This window comes from Anolis carolinensis, chromosome 1 (genome assembly GCF_035594765.1).
Source record: "Anolis carolinensis isolate JA03-04 chromosome 1, rAnoCar3.1.pri, whole genome shotgun sequence".
Taxonomy (NCBI): domain Eukaryota; kingdom Metazoa; phylum Chordata; class Lepidosauria; order Squamata; family Dactyloidae; genus Anolis; species Anolis carolinensis.
The window spans coordinates 249,069,065-249,084,775 of record NC_085841.1 but is presented as its reverse complement, the minus strand read 5'-3'; the positions used below and the strand labels follow the sequence as shown (position 1 = coordinate 249,084,775).

Sequence of the window (15,711 nt, the reverse complement as noted above, 5' to 3'; positions counted from 1 at the left end):
TGCTGGCAGGACTGCTGACTTGAAGGTTGGGTTGCTAACCTGAAGGCTGCTGGTTCCAATCCAACCTGGGGAGAGTGCGGATGAGCTCCCTCTATCATCTCCAGCTCCATGCGGGGACACGAGAGAAGCCTCCCACAAAGATAGTAAAACATCAAAACATCCAGGCAATATCCTTGCAGACAGCCAATTCTCTCACACCAGAAGCGACTTGCAGTTTCTCAAGTTGCTCCTGACACAAACAAAAAAAGTGAGGCCTGATATCAGACTGAAACTGGGATGCCACTACATGCTGGACCACTTTACTTCAAAAAAGAATATTGGTGACTGTGGTCAGTTATTATACTATAATGCGGTGGGGCTCAGGGAGGGCTTTTTAACTCCAGGAAAGGCCTCACCACCTCCTCTTTCATACAGGATGGAACCCTTTGTTTTGCTGCAAAACACTGCCTTTAACCACTTAGGTACTTTTGTGAGCCAGAACACATACAATGTGGCTCTCATCTCTTCAAGGATCCTGTCCACATCCTTAGGCTGCACAAATTGAAACATATCCAATAGGAGAGGGCAGACGGGGAGCAAAGTTATTTCCACTGGATCTGTATTAATTATAGCATCCAAGTCAGGGTAGATTTGAACGATTTTATCTGCAAAGTGCCAGGCAACTTATTCACAGTGGACTGTTGATCTTCAAGCTTGGCATGCCTGGACATCCCTTGGAATTGGATGACTGCCATGTATGACAACCAGGCCTGTAGCGAGGGGGTGGGGGTTAGGGGTTCAACCCCCCCCTTCCCCGAAATTTTTCAAGTTATAAAAAAAATCTCGTTTACTCATGAATTTTAACTGGTTAACCAAATCCCCATGCTAAGTCTATGAGATGCAAAACATTAAGAGTCCCTCCAGGCACTATCTCAAGCAGATATTGACAGGTTTGTAGCGGGGAGGGGTATGTGCTAGGGGTTCAACCCTCCCCGAAATTTTCAAAACCCCTCCCGAAATTTTTTTCTGGCTACGGCCCTGATGACAACACTTCCAATAGATTGCTTTCAAATAGGGGGCATGACTACCCTGCATTAGGGCAAGAAATTCCATCCATTTGTTATATCACCATATCACCGTGTTTCACCAAAAATAAGACAGTGTCTTATTTTTTGCTCTTAAAGACACACTAGGCCTTATTTTCAGGGGATGTCTTATTTTGCTCCCTTTTCTGCCAAGGAAGGTGCCTGATGTGCGAAGGAGAAGGAGGGAAAGGCGCGTGCCTTTCCCTCCTTCTCCTTCACCTTCCCAGGCAGGGAAGGGAGCCGTCGGCACTGGGGAAGGGGGCTGTCGCTGCTGAGGAAGGCGAAGGAGAAGGAGGGAAAGACATGCGCCTTTCCCTCCTCTCCTTTGCGCCGCACACGCCTTCCTTGGCAGCAGTGGTGGGTCCCTCCTCCTAGGTCAGTGATGGCCAACCTATGACACACGTGTCAGCACTGACACGCCCAGCCATTTTTGCTGACACGCTGCTGCATGCAGATTGATTGGATGACTATGTCTTTTGTGGCCAAATTTGGTGTGATTTGGTCCAGTGGTTTTCTTGTTTACTCCATCGGAATTATGCACATTACATATATACACACACACACACACATATATACATATACATATAAATAATTATATAATTTCTATTATTCTATTATTATTGTAGTATATTATCATATTATTACTATATTATTATTATTATTATTATTATTATTATTATTATTATTATTATTATATTCATTGCTCATGACTACATTGAAACTAGAATAGAGAGAAATCAGCATGGAAACTGCAAGAGGTACCATAGATTGTTGTACATGGAAATAATGGTAGTAAATAGTTTTTGATTTATTGAATACAGTTATATATTACAATTATATATTTTTGTTATTTAAACTATACATATTGCAAAATTATAATTTTTTTCTCGAAGTGACACACCGCCCAAGTCATGCTAGGTTTTTTGGTGAATTTTGACACACCAAGTGCAAAAGGTTGCCCATCATTGTCCTAGGTCTTACTTTTGGGGGATGTCTTATATTTGGCAAATCCCCCAAACCTCTACTAGGTCTTATTTTCAGGGAATGTCCTATATTCGAGGAAAAAATGGTATGTCCTTGTCCATAATTTCATTGCAGATATAGGATCTTGCACACTTATGCACACATACCCCAAATCAATAGATGGGCACAGAATTCAGTTCCAGTCACAGATATGACTGACAATACATCCAGATCCACTATTGCTCTACAGAAGTCAGTAGATATACAATGTGCAAAGCTTACTTGGCCTAAAGCTCCAAACCTACATCGACGTGCACAAGATCACGTATAGTTTCTTCAATCTGGTATCATCTGGGCTGCAGGGGGAAAAGGCTAAAATAATCACTAACCTCTTGAGTTTTCTCTTTCTTGTCTTGCACCGCGTTCCTCCTCAACCATTTCTGCCATTTCCTTCCCACCCTGCCAATCCAGCTGTGTGCTGACAGAGGAAGATTTTTCCTTGACTGCTCTTGACCGTCTCCGTTGCAAATTGCGTTAATATTTGACTTTCCTGTATTGGTCCCCTCAGCCACCTATAAAATACATGCAAACTCCCTCGCCACCAGCTCCTCCTCCACTAAAGTTTTTATATTTGCAATATTAACTGAGGTTACTTATTCTCAGCTTTGGCCAAAGCTTTTAAAAAGGTAAAAAACACCACCAAGTCCAGCACAGACAGGCTGCATTTGCGTTTAAATGCAGCCTATTGATATATTTTTTAATGCATGCTTTTGAGTGTAGCACTTCGGAAATCACCATTAGTTACAGCAGTGGGTTTATTTAAAGGAGGATTGTGCATTTGGGTCCATAATTGTAGAAACAGGATGTTCGCCCCAGATTAATTAGGCCCAACTTACTGCTTGGCATAAATTGCCACGATTGCCATGACTTGGATGAGATCAGGCCATTTTACATCAGCTGGGAAAGAGATCTGGAGTGAATCCATGTGACAGTTCTTAACTGTGAAAGAAGAGACGAGCTTCTTTTCCGTTCAAACAGGCCAGCTTTTATTCTTGCTTCTGCTTAACAGATAAAGTTGCAATTGTTCATAGCTGTCATAGGCTATTCATTTTCCAGGAATGTTGTCCAAACTAAATAGAAAATGCGTTTCATAGTATTTATGATATAAAACTCAATGTTACTCTTATCCAACAGACTTCAGATGGCAAGACAGTAGCCACGTGGCCCACTTTACAGTTTTCTATTTGAAGGCTTGCCAAGGACAGTCCACTGCAAAGTGGAAGACTGCAAGAAGGCAGGAGCAAGGCATCAGAAAGACTGGGAATACATTTCACCTGTACTTCAATTCAATAGTGATTACTATAATTTGAAAATATTTACAGTTGGCCCTCCACATTTGCAAGTTTGATTTTTGCAAATTTCATTATTTGAGGATTTCATTGAATCGCTAGATTTTCTAGTGCAACTCTATGAGCACTTTCTGTGATGGCACACCTGAGCCTTTGGGAGAAACTATAGTGTCTGGCTTTACCTGGGGGCTATCTGTATACTCTTTGTTAAGATCAAGACCCATAACATACAGGGGCACTTTAGGCAAATCCACTATACCACTGCAATCTAATATTTTTTCTCTATGGCCACATCTACACTGACCACTACACTGATTGGAGGAAAGTATAAATTCTGCCACATAATTTGGAGTTTCTCCTGACTTAAGACCTGTGGGGATAGTTGAGCTGTTTCCCAAATGCAATTGTCCCCACTGCCATCCTGCTTTTCTCAGGCTCAGGTGGCCCAAGGCCACAGGCCGGCACTTCCCCGTGTCATGGTGGTCTCTCTCCATGACATGGGCGCTATCTGTTCTCCACCACATGCTGTGACATCGACCAAGGTGACAGGAAACACTGGAAAGTAGGGGGTAACATGCATCCCATCACTTCAGCTTTTTATTTATTTTGTATCAAAAGCACTGCATAAATTAGTATAAAATTGAAAAAATAGAAGGAGCACAAGTAGTTAAATATCTTTTGACCAAAAACGGGCAACAGCAACTGCATTGTCTGTAGCCTCAAACAATTCTTCCTTTGTACATGAGGCAGGACACTGGGGATAAGCATACAGATGCAGAGATATCTGTTCTGCTCCATCGTCACACAAGGTGGAGGATTCTTTTAGGTAGTGCCATTTTGCCATGTTGTCTATTGATCTGCTCACTCTGCTTCTCAGTCTGTTTAGGGACTTCCAAGTTGCCCATTCTTGGTTTGCCCTGGAGGCAGATCTTCATGGGGGGCCATCCAACTGGGATTTCCTGGCTTAGCTGCCCAGAGGGATGCCCTCGCTGTTGCTGGGGGAACATCAAGAGGAGTGGTGGTTCTCATGAAGATTTCCCTTGATTTGAGTCTACTGGGAGGAAGCTGATAACCATGCAGTGGATGGCTTTCACAGTGTTCAACCTTATTTCTCTCACAGTTAGCAGCAACTTCCCGTCGCACATTGGTGGTGGTGGTGGGGGGGGGGGTAATGCCAGCTAGCTTGTAGACTTTATCAACAAGTGTAGGTTTAAGACATCCTGTGATTATTTTGCATGTTTCATTCAATGCTATGTTCACCTGCTTCGCATGGACACCCTTGCACCAAACAGGGCAAGCATACTTAGCAGTTCAGTAAGACAAGGCCAGGGCTAATGTTCTTATTGATTTTGGGTCTGCACCCCATGTGCTTCAGCTGACATTATGGTAGAGGTTGGAGAACAAGTAGAACCTGAATCGTGGTCACAGACTCCTAGCGTAAAGGGGGAAAAGGGGATAATTGGGGTGGCTTCCCAGCAGTACCACCCGTGTTTAGTGCCACATAGGCAGTGAGGACTACCTCCCATCTCTGCGGTGGCTGGAGAAGTCCTTGACAGCATGCCAGATCAGGCCTGGGTTTTGGGTTCGTGTGGATCTGTCCTTTCTACTATTCGTTTTCTTTCTCTCTCTAACTCCACTTCTGGTATTTGCTTAGCCTGCACCAGATTCACAAGCTTAGAAACCCCTTAATTCCACATCCACCCACCCAAACACTTCTTTTCTTTTCTTATTCTGTTTCTCAAAATTCTTTTCCTTTGCTCTGGTTTTTCCTTTTCACTAACCAAATGATTTTTTAAGGCTTAGCCTCACCTGATTTTCTTACCCATCTTTATCTGACACAGAAGTTTCTCTTTCTGAGTAAGGGTGCATCTACACCAGTGCTTCCTAAAGTGGGCACTATTGCCTCTTGGGGGGGGGCGGGGGGGGGGCGGTGGTAGCCTCGGCTGGATGTAATTGGAGGGCACTGACTAAAAATAAGTGGGAAGGGGGGGGGGCATACAGAAAGAAGAGAAGAAAAATGTGAAAAAACTTCATATGTGTTTCATATGTTATGAAACTAACAACGTGGACCAAAATAGCCCTGAAAGGACAGGGGTTGGAAGATGTTACTTGTTAAAGGTAAAAATGGCAAGGAAAGAGCTTCACTGTAGTATAGAGCAGACCAATTTGAGATCCTCCGTATGTTGTTGGGTTTCAACTCTCATCATCCTTGACCATTGGCCATGCTAAGGGGAGTTCCAGCCCCAAAGTCCCTGCCCTTTCCTTAAGAGATCCCTTTACAGCAAACACAGAATAAGGATCTAACCTACAAGGACAAATGTAGCTGGAGTTTATGAGGCATGCAGTGTGCTGAAAAGTATTTTTACAGAACTGCTCTTCTAATCCCACTTCTCAGTGATTATGGAAATAAATTTATTTCACATCATTAAAAGTTTTTTTCCCCCTGCAAAAGCAACTGCATTAAAATTGCATTAATTTTAGTTAATGAGCTAGGTCTTTTACCTTGCAGGATTAAATGTATATATAATACAGGGTAAGAAAGGTGATACTGCTAGCGACATCCCTGGGAGTCGATTCTTAGCAAAACACAGGTCTTCTGGTGAATATATTAAAGATGATGACTGCAAAACAATTAGTGGCTCAAAGCCACAGTTTCTCTGCCTTGGTGGAAGCTGGCTGAGGCTGAATTCATGAAGCTTACCTTAAAAGTACTATCTTAAGATGAAATGCAAATTTTACTGCACTATGTGATGTGATGATTTTGGTGTGTTTGTGCTGTCAAGTCATCTGTCAAGTTATTTATCAATTTATGTTGACTCTATGAATTTCACAGGCTTTTTAATGCAAGAAATACTTACAGGAGTTTTTGCTAGTTCTTTCCTCTGAAGTGTACCTTACAGCACCTGGCCTTCACTTGTGCTCTCTAATCCCATTCCATCCCATCCAAATACTAACCAGGGCTGAGTCTGCTTAGCCTTCAAGATCAGACAGGATTGCATCACCTAGCAATATTGCATCCCTGTAAAGGGGAAAAAATAAACACAGCAAATAAAGTTGCTGACTCCTGTGAAAATTTAATGGTCAGCTGTTACTCACGTGTTAGTTTTAACTCTAAGTAAATCACAATTGCTCAGAGGAGATTATCACACCAGTATGTAAGCTGCATTGGAGGCTCTTTAGGCACAAGTAAAAGCACTGTTTACTTCATGACATCACTCTAATCTCATCCCAAACCAAACTTCAAATAATCTCAAACTTGTATTTAATATAAAAAAGCTTTCTACCCATCTTTTGATTTCTGGACTTGTTTCCATCCAGCTTTACAATGCACTGAGAAAAATGTGCTACTGCTTTTGGGAGAGGGTCCATTGTGGATTGTCCTCCACAATAACAACAACAACAACAACAACTTTATACCCCGCCCCATCTCCCCGAAGGGACTCCGGGCAGCTTACATGGGGCCATGCCCGGACATAACAGCACAAAATCAAAATCAAAACAAAAAGCAAATCAACCAACAATAAAACATCAACATGGATAAAAACAGTCATAAAAGATCAATATACAAAATAAAATGTTAAAATCATGAGTTGGATCCAAAGATCTGGGCCAAGGTGCAGAGAAAATGTCAAGTCATCAGGGAGGGGTAATTACACAGCTGGTGCAGTAATTAAAGTGCTAAGTGTAATCCTGAGAAAGCATACCTGAGGATCTATTGCTTAGTAGGCAAGTAAGTCGATCCTACAAGGATCAATCATCAAAGGCCTTCTGGAAGAGCCAGGTTTTCAGGAAAACATAAACCTTTTCTCCACTGTTTGTTGGATCATTCTCCTTGGCTGCAAATGAAAAACTGGACATTTTCTCCCCATCATCTCAATCACTTTCTTAAAAAAATAATTAAATTAAGGGATCATCTTCGCTTACACAAAGCCATTTCACCCCCTTATTCACATTGGAAAATACTCCATTTCTGAGACTATTTGAGAACAATTTTGAATGGGTTCCACCTTATGATATTTGCCCCATTCCGTCAAAATTCTGTTGAATCCATCTGCAAAACTTTGCAGAAACAAATTATTTGCCCACAGGATTCTGTTTTTAAAAATACAGTTTTTTTCTGTTGCTAAAGCACTGTTTTTGCACGTGGTTGGAAAATTTGTACCAATGATATGACTTGTCATTCGGGGGCGTGTCTGTGGGCAGAGTCTCCAGACCTCAGACTTTTCTGGAAAGATACTATCATTTCTGTTTTGGATGTTAATGGGGAAAGATATGTAGGATGACTAATTTAGAAATTGCTGCTTTATTGTTGTTCTTGTTTATTCATTCAGTCGCTTCTGACTCTTCATGACCTCATGGAATAGCCCACATCAGAGCTCGCTGTCAGCCATGGACATCCCCAGCTCCTTCAAGGTCAAGCCAGTCACTTCAAGGATACCATCCATCCATTTTGCTCTTGGTCGACCCCTCTTCCTTTTTCCCCAGCATCATTCTCTTCCCCAAGCTTTCCCGTCTTCTCATTATGTGGCCTAAGTACTTCATCTTTGCCTCTTATATCCTTCCCTCCAGTGAGCAGCCGAGCATTATTTTCTGGAGTATGGACTGGTTGGATCTTCTTGCAGTCCAAGGCACTCTCAGAATTTTCCTCCAACACCACATTTAAATGCATCTATCTTCTTTTGCTCAGCCCTCCTTATGGTCTAGCTCTCACATCCATAGGCTATTACAGGGAATACCATTGCTTTAGCTAAGTGGACCTTCGTTGCCAGTATGATGTTTCTACACTATTTGATCAAGATTGGTCATTGCTCTCCTCCCAAGAAGTAAACGTCTTCTGATTTCCTGGCTGCAGTCTGTGTCTGCAATAACCTTCATGCCTAGAAATTCAAAGTCTGTCACTGTCGCCACGTTTTCTCCATTTGCCAGTTTCATCTCATTAAAAAAAAAAAATTAATGGGAATTTTCACTTTCATCCCAGCGTTGTATCTGTAATTGTCACAGCATGTTAATATGTAACAGACTTTAATAGAAGTAAAGGAGCAGTTTGGCAGTATTTCTATTGTCTTTTTATGTCACAAAAAACTTGGCAATGTAATCATTGTTTTGATAGATTTAATTGCTTTCCCCCCTTATTTAGCTACACTGCTACAAAAACCTCCTAAATTCCTTTCCTAGCTAGCATCACCTCGGTTCCGGGGCAGTCCCTTCTCATGTAAGGCCAGCATGCCCTATATACCCTAAAGACACCCGATCCTGTCTGATCTTGAAAGCTAAGCAAAATCACCCATGGTAGTACATGGACTTACTTCCAGGTAATTGTGTAACTACTGTTTCCTGAAATACTCTAAAAGACCATTGGAATGCACATATTTCTTTATGACAATAATGTATTTTCCAGCCATCAGGGTAAGTCCAGAAACAGACTGATTTACTTATTTTTAGTACAGTCATATAGTAGCTATTGCATTTTTCATATATGTGTTTGTGTGTGTAACCATCCTGTATCCAAGGATATCAGGATAACATCCAATAAAATAATTTTAAAACAATAAATAAGAACAATTTCAACAGAATAAAAATATATTAAATATTTTATCGGACACCTTAAAATCAATTAAAACCATACAAAATAAATCTGAGCACGAGCATGAAAAATGAATCGAACCAATTAGGCCGCTGAGACTTTCATTTTTATGTTGCGCCAGAATGACACCAGCATTGACATTAATTCTATAACTAGAGTCTCATTGCAGAGAAGGTGATAAATTTCAAAACTACTTTGAGAGATAAATATTGGTATGTCCGTCGAAGTGATTGTGATATATGCAGATGATGTTTAGTAGGCATGCCATGTAGTGTATTTTTGTATATAATATGGAACATAGCACTATATATCCTGGATATTATATTTCAAATAATGTATGATAAACCCATATTAGGTATCTTTTAGAAGATAATTCCCAGGAAAGAACCGTTTTCTTCTCAAGGTGTTGGAAAGGGAATCACTGCTGATTTAAAAATTGACGAAGGCATTTGGAGCCAGGAAAGAAGGGAAAGAAACAATTCCTTTGAGTTGCCTTTGGGCTGTATAGCCATGTTCCAGAAGCATTCTCTTCTGACATTAGCCCACAGCTATGGCAGGCATCTTCAGAGGTTGTGAGAAGATGCCTACCATAGATGTGGGCGAAACTTCAGGAGAGAATACTGTTGTGGTTTGCAAAGATACTATATGTGTGTTAATTTGAAAATCAAATGCATGACGCCAATTGGCTGAATTTGCAAGGACCTGGGAATCAGTATGCAACTGTTGCTGTCCTGCTGCTGGAGAACCGGTTTGAACAGATTTCTCTGTGTGTTTGAGAGAGTCTACTGAGTATTGGCTGGAAAGAAGATGGCTCTGTACTCAGAGAGGCCTGACTATTTCTGAGACCTTGTTTGCTGCTGATCTTCACTGAAGTGGATTTATGGACTAAGAAAGGACTGCTTATGATTTTTGATTTCTGTAAGCAATCAGAGGGACTATTGTAAATACCATTGTTCTGTTGATCTCTAGTATTTAGTAAAAGTTTGTGTTGTTTGTTCTGCAAAGCTGTGTGGTGCACCATTCTGCAGGGTGACTCTGGGTTCATGGGCACACATAAAAGCTTCTACCCATCATCCACAATCCCTAATAAATACTTCTGGAACATGGCCATACAGCACAGAAAACTCACAGCAACCCAGTAATTCTGGCCATGAAAGCCTATAACTCCTATGAGTTGTAGTTTTACAACTCCATTTCAAAAGCAGATGCGAAGGCGGGATGACAGAGGATTTACTGGGACAATTGGAGGATATGCGTGAACATGTGGAAGGCTCCACACGAACAATATCCTATAGCTTCTTCAGTAGAAACATTAGCCCTATTTAGTGGATGGTCAGCACATGGGAAGCTGCTCGGCTCCATTGGCTACGAATTATACAATTACCTATGGCCTTCATGCAATTTTCTTTCTTTATATTCTGAACAAACCTCCCTTCCCACAGATTGTGTCAATGTATAGCTTCTCTTCATCCTCTGATTGCTTGGAAAGGCCAGGAAAGCCTGCCTGCCATTCTTCTGAAGCCATTAAACATTACTATGTGGAGTAAATAAATTTTAATGTGAATGTTGTGGGTGAGACCATAAACCCCAAGGCTCTTTCAGCTCCGTGCAGATGGCCTTTTGCCCACAGCTCATCTTTCTAGGCAGTAATTCTTTCACTAACGTGCCTGGCTATCGCTTCCTTGCTTCGCAGGTGATTAGATTTTTAGTGACCGGCAAAATAGTTCTTGTACATCTGATCCAAAGGAAAATGAGAAATGTGCCTGTATTTCATGGCAATCCTGAACACTGGGAAATTAAGCTGTGTTTTGTGAAATAATTGTAACCTGACAACCTGCTTCAAAAGATAGTGTCTAGTGGCCCTTTCACACAATACAATATAGCAAAATGATTCCATTTTAAGTGCAATAGCAACATCCTGTGGAATCCTGGGATATTCAGTTAGCGGGGCATTTGGGGCACTTGCAGACAGCGCCAAAATCTACACCAAAGCGGGTTTTATAAACCTGCTTTGGTGCGGATTCCCTTTCTCACTCTTCCCAAAAAAGGGGGGCTTTCCCAGGGGAGGGGGGTGGCTACATGCCATCCTGATTACAATCGGTATGCCATGCAGCCACCCTGAAGCCCCCTCCCCCAAATTTCCTCCTAAAATAAAATAAAACTTGCCTGGGCATCAAAACTTTGCTCCTCACACCCTCCTGGCACAAGGAAATGATGTGCTAGGATATGTGGGAGGGGGAGAATCCCTCCTTGCCCTCCCTCTCCTGTCGCATCATTTCTTTGCATCCTCCTAGCATGAAGAGCAAAGTTATGGCAGCCAGGTAACTTTAATTTTATTTTTTAGGGGAAATGGGGGGCTGGGGAGGTAGGGGGTTGTTGGACAAGTGGGCTTACAAACAAAAGACCTGCCCCATAAAGAAATTGTAATACAGCTTAACAGCAGCAATGTAACTCAGCAGCGGATAGCAAATGACCAAATGAGCAAAAACACACAGACCAGGTTAATTTGTCTTTCACTTCCTCTGGAGGCTTTTCTTGTTACAAAAATAACATTCTTGAAGTATTTGCAAAAAATGGTTTCTTCAAACATAAAGAAAGTTCATTACATAGGCATAAATCCAATGCCTTATCTTCGCTTACACAATCCAAGGCTTTATCTTCTTTCTTCTATCTTCTTTCTTCTTATTGTGGACAACTCAAACTACAAACACAGCAACTCACTTGTTCATTCTTCTTTCTTCCTCTCCACCAGCTACTCCTCAGCTCCTCTACTCGCCAAGCAACTTTGCAGGCACACCTGCTTATAACCACCTGCTGGTATAGCTGAGTCACTGCACTGTTTTAACCCTTTCAGTGCCTTATCCAACTTTTAAAATTAAAAATACATTGTTAACTTTCAATATTTCTGACAGGGGTTGGCGCCATCTCAGACCTATGGGCTCCAGGAGCCCAAAAGGTTCAGGATGGCAAATAGTTTTGGAAAATGGCATTCATAACCATTCATAAACTTTTGGAACACACCTTTTGGAGATCATAACCTTTTAGAAAAGCATGACCTTTCAGAGAAGAGATTTAACCACTTTAGAATCTTCTCTTGTGGTATACAACCAGATATAATTATGCAAGGTAATGGTTTCAGTTGTTAGACTGAATAACCTGTTATCTCTGATCCGTTAAGAAAACAGAGATTTTGCCAGTGCATAAAAATAGCAGAGTTTTAGAAGTGTTTTTCAGTGCCTAAATATATACACTCTCCCACAAAACTTGTTTTATGTCATGCACTTAAGAGACAAAAATGAAGTAGACTTTGATAATAAAAAAACATATATGGTTTACTCACAACCTTCATGTGTTCAGCATACAAAGGTACAAAACTTACCAGTCCATTTTCAGATATGTTTGAGATAATTCTCTGTGCCATCCAGCCAGGGCATCTCTCTTATAACAAAACAGCCACCAACAGATCACATAGTCAAAAAGAGTGATATGGGACCATGTGGTCTGCAGCCCCTTTTGTAACTTCTCGGGAACCATAGAGTAAAGGAAGCTACATACCAGAACATAAATACAGGAAACAGTAAGGAACAGGATCATAGATAAATATTACTAGAGAAGGCTTGAAGAACGTTGTCATTTCCAACAAATGGGGACTCACCCCTGGGTATGTACCTGGAAGTGAGTCCACATAAGCCCAATACCACAGTAGACCCTGATTTAATGGAGTATCTGATCAATTCAGAATAATTTAGGTTATTCCAAATTACAGTAGAGTCTCACTTATCCGACATAAACGGGCCGGCAGAACGTTGGATTAGTGAATATGTTGGATAATAATGAGAGATAAAGGAGAAGCCTATTAAACATCAAATTAGGTTATGATTTTACAAATTAAGCACCAAAACATCATGTTATACAACAAATTTGACAGAAAAAGTAGTTCAATTGGCAGTAATGCTACGTAGTAATTACTGTATTTATGAATTTAGCACCAAAATATCACAATGTATTGAAAACATTGACAAAAATGCGTTGGATAATCCAGAACGTTGGATAAGTGAATGTTGGATAAGTGAGACTCTACTGTAATTCATTTTTACCAGAGGCATTGTTTGGACGCCTCTGGTAAAAACCCAGACAAGTCCCGAGATATGGGCCTGTCTGGATGAGCCCTTAGAATCTTGAGTCAAAGTTTCTTTGTTCCTTCTGACCAAGCTACAATTCCCAGGATTCCACATGTAATTGCCGTGGCATTTAAATTTAAATTTAAATATAAGTGCCATGTTTATGTTGTGTGAAAGGGCTTTAAAATTAATGCAACTTGACACCACTTTAACTGCCATGGCTCAATGTTTTGGAATCCTAGGAGTTGTAGTTTTACAAAGTTTTAGCCTTCTCTGCCTCACCAAACTACAACTCCCATGATTCCACATCATTGAGCCATAACAGTTAAAGTGGTATCAAACTGCATAAATTCTACAGTGTGTACCCCATTCTAGACCAAGCCAATAGTTTCTTTTGATATTCACAAATCTCATCTGAACTACACAAACTACAACAAAAGGACATGTAGTGCCATGTCTTCCCAGTGACAAACTGTTCGATGCATTATCTGTCCACAAGATAAATGCTTCTCACAGAAAGACATATGGATACCCTTTAACAAGTGAGTTGCAATTACCCATTTACTGCTCATGTTAACAAAAACACAAAACAAGTCATAACTCCATAACTGACAGTTTAAAATGAAATTTGCCGCTTCTCCAGAACCTGAATTTTTCCTATCAAATAATTTCATGCCTGGTGGCTCACTTATTAAGCCACCAGTGTCATGCTGTTTCTTTAATGTGGACCTTTGAAGAGTGACGTGTTAATCATTTAGTGCGATAAACAAGCCATGAATGTAGCTTGGGAACAACCCCAAAATAAATTACAGAACACGATAATACATTGCAATATTATCTGGTCATCAAAAGATTGGAATTAACATTTCAAGGTTCTGCTGCATGTCAGGTTTAATAAAGTTTGACACAGGAGGAACAACATCACAGTAACCATGTTCACATTTACTTAATGCAAATTGAAAGAAAGTGTTACTAAAATTATCTCCTCTGTATGAGTTTTCTGCTTTATAAAGCTCTCTGAAGATCTCACAAATGACTTCCTGGACACTGAGATTTCTGAACAGGGTTCCACTCTGACTCCTTGTAACTTCATAGGCATCATTGCTGGAGAATCAAAAGAGGGCCTTCTTGGTGGCTGCTCCAAGGCCATCTGCACTGGTCATTTAGGTTTCTGGGGCAACCTAATCATCTTACCCTGTTCCTTCCTGTCTTTCCTCATTTTCAGAGATTGCCAGCTATCCCATGTGCTTACCACAATTTCCCTCATCTTTCCTACACTCTACTCTGTCTTTCTCTATCATGAGTTGATTGACACCTGATAGAGATCTTCAGACTCTGTTTCCACATGCATGGGAAAGCATCACAGAGTCTTATGGCCTCCAGGGTACTCCAGTGAGGTTTCATCTCTGCAGCACATGGAAACAGAGCCTGAAGATCATGGGATGAAATCCCATGTCACAGCAGTGTTCAGCAATTTATTTATTTAGTGTCAAAACATAGCATAAATAAGTATAAAACTGATAAAAATAGAGGGAACACAGCGGTTAAATAATTTTTGACCCAAAACAGGCAACAGCAACCGCATTGTCTGTAGCTTTAAACAATTCTTCCTAGTATTGCAGTCTGGCAAGCATCAGAGGATTTTTCTGAATGTTCAGGGCTAATTTGGCTGGAGATGATGGATTTCAAAGTGAAGAGTCAATGAGGCAGGGCATTGTGGACAAGCATAAAGATGCAGAGTTGTCTGTTCTGCTCCACAGTTGCATAAGGTGGAGAATTCTTCTAGGTAATGCCATTTTGCCAGGTTCTCTTTTGATCTGCCAACTCCACTTCTGAATCTGTTCAGGATTTCCAAGTTGCCCGTTCTTGGTTTGCCCCTGGTTTGCCTATATTCAATACTGGACATGCATACTCAGCAGCAGAGTAGCAAAGCAAAGGGCAGATTTGGTTGTGATACAATGAAGACATCTGCCCTTGCACTTTGCTGCTCTGCTGTACAGAGTTCTGCTGTATAAGTAGGTAGGTGGGTAGACAGAAAGATATACATTTTTATCTCATTGAGATAGCCATGTGGTAAATATAAGATTTCTTCTAGTACCTGTTAATTTATCGCGTTAATTTCATTTGGGTTTTCTTAGGCAAGGTATACTTGAAGATGCTTTGTTATTGCATTCCTTTGAAATATAGCCCACAGCATTTGGCATTCCTTGGCAACTCCTCATTGGAGTATATAACCAGCCCTGATCCTGTTTAGCTTCCAAAAATTGATGGGATCAGGTGCCTTCAGGCAAACCTGTAGCCAGATGAAGTGGTTTAAGGGTTCAGCCCCCCTCCCACCACCCAATAGATTTCAGGTAAAAAAAAAACCTGGTTTACTCATGAATTGGTTAACCAGTTGAACCCTTAACCCCCCCCCCTCCCCCTGCTAAAGGTCTTCCTTCAGGATATTTAACCCAGAATATCAAGGCAGAAAATCCCACAATATCTGCTTTGAGCTTGGTTATCTGAGTTCACACTGCTATATATTCTAGTTCAAAGCAGATAATGTGGGATTTCATTCAGCTGTGCAGAAGGGGCCCTAGATGACGTTGATTTTAACAAGTTTCCTGTCAGTATAACAAGGTCTGGAC

General features: G+C 41.0%; 1 protein-coding gene across 1 annotated transcript in view; it reads right to left on the bottom strand.

Annotated features, from left to right (window-relative positions):
- slc15a2 (solute carrier family 15 member 2) overlaps positions 1–2,578 on the bottom strand; it is a 113,811-nt gene extending 111,233 nt beyond the window's left edge. Inside the window, exon 1 of the mRNA XM_008109760.3 lies at positions 2,417–2,578. Coding sequence (XP_008107967.1) covers positions 2,417–2,474 — 58 coding nt within the window. The 5' untranslated portion in view covers positions 2,475–2,578. The remainder of the gene's footprint in view (positions 1–2,416) is intronic.
- Between the last annotated feature and the right edge of the window lie 13,133 nt (positions 2,579–15,711).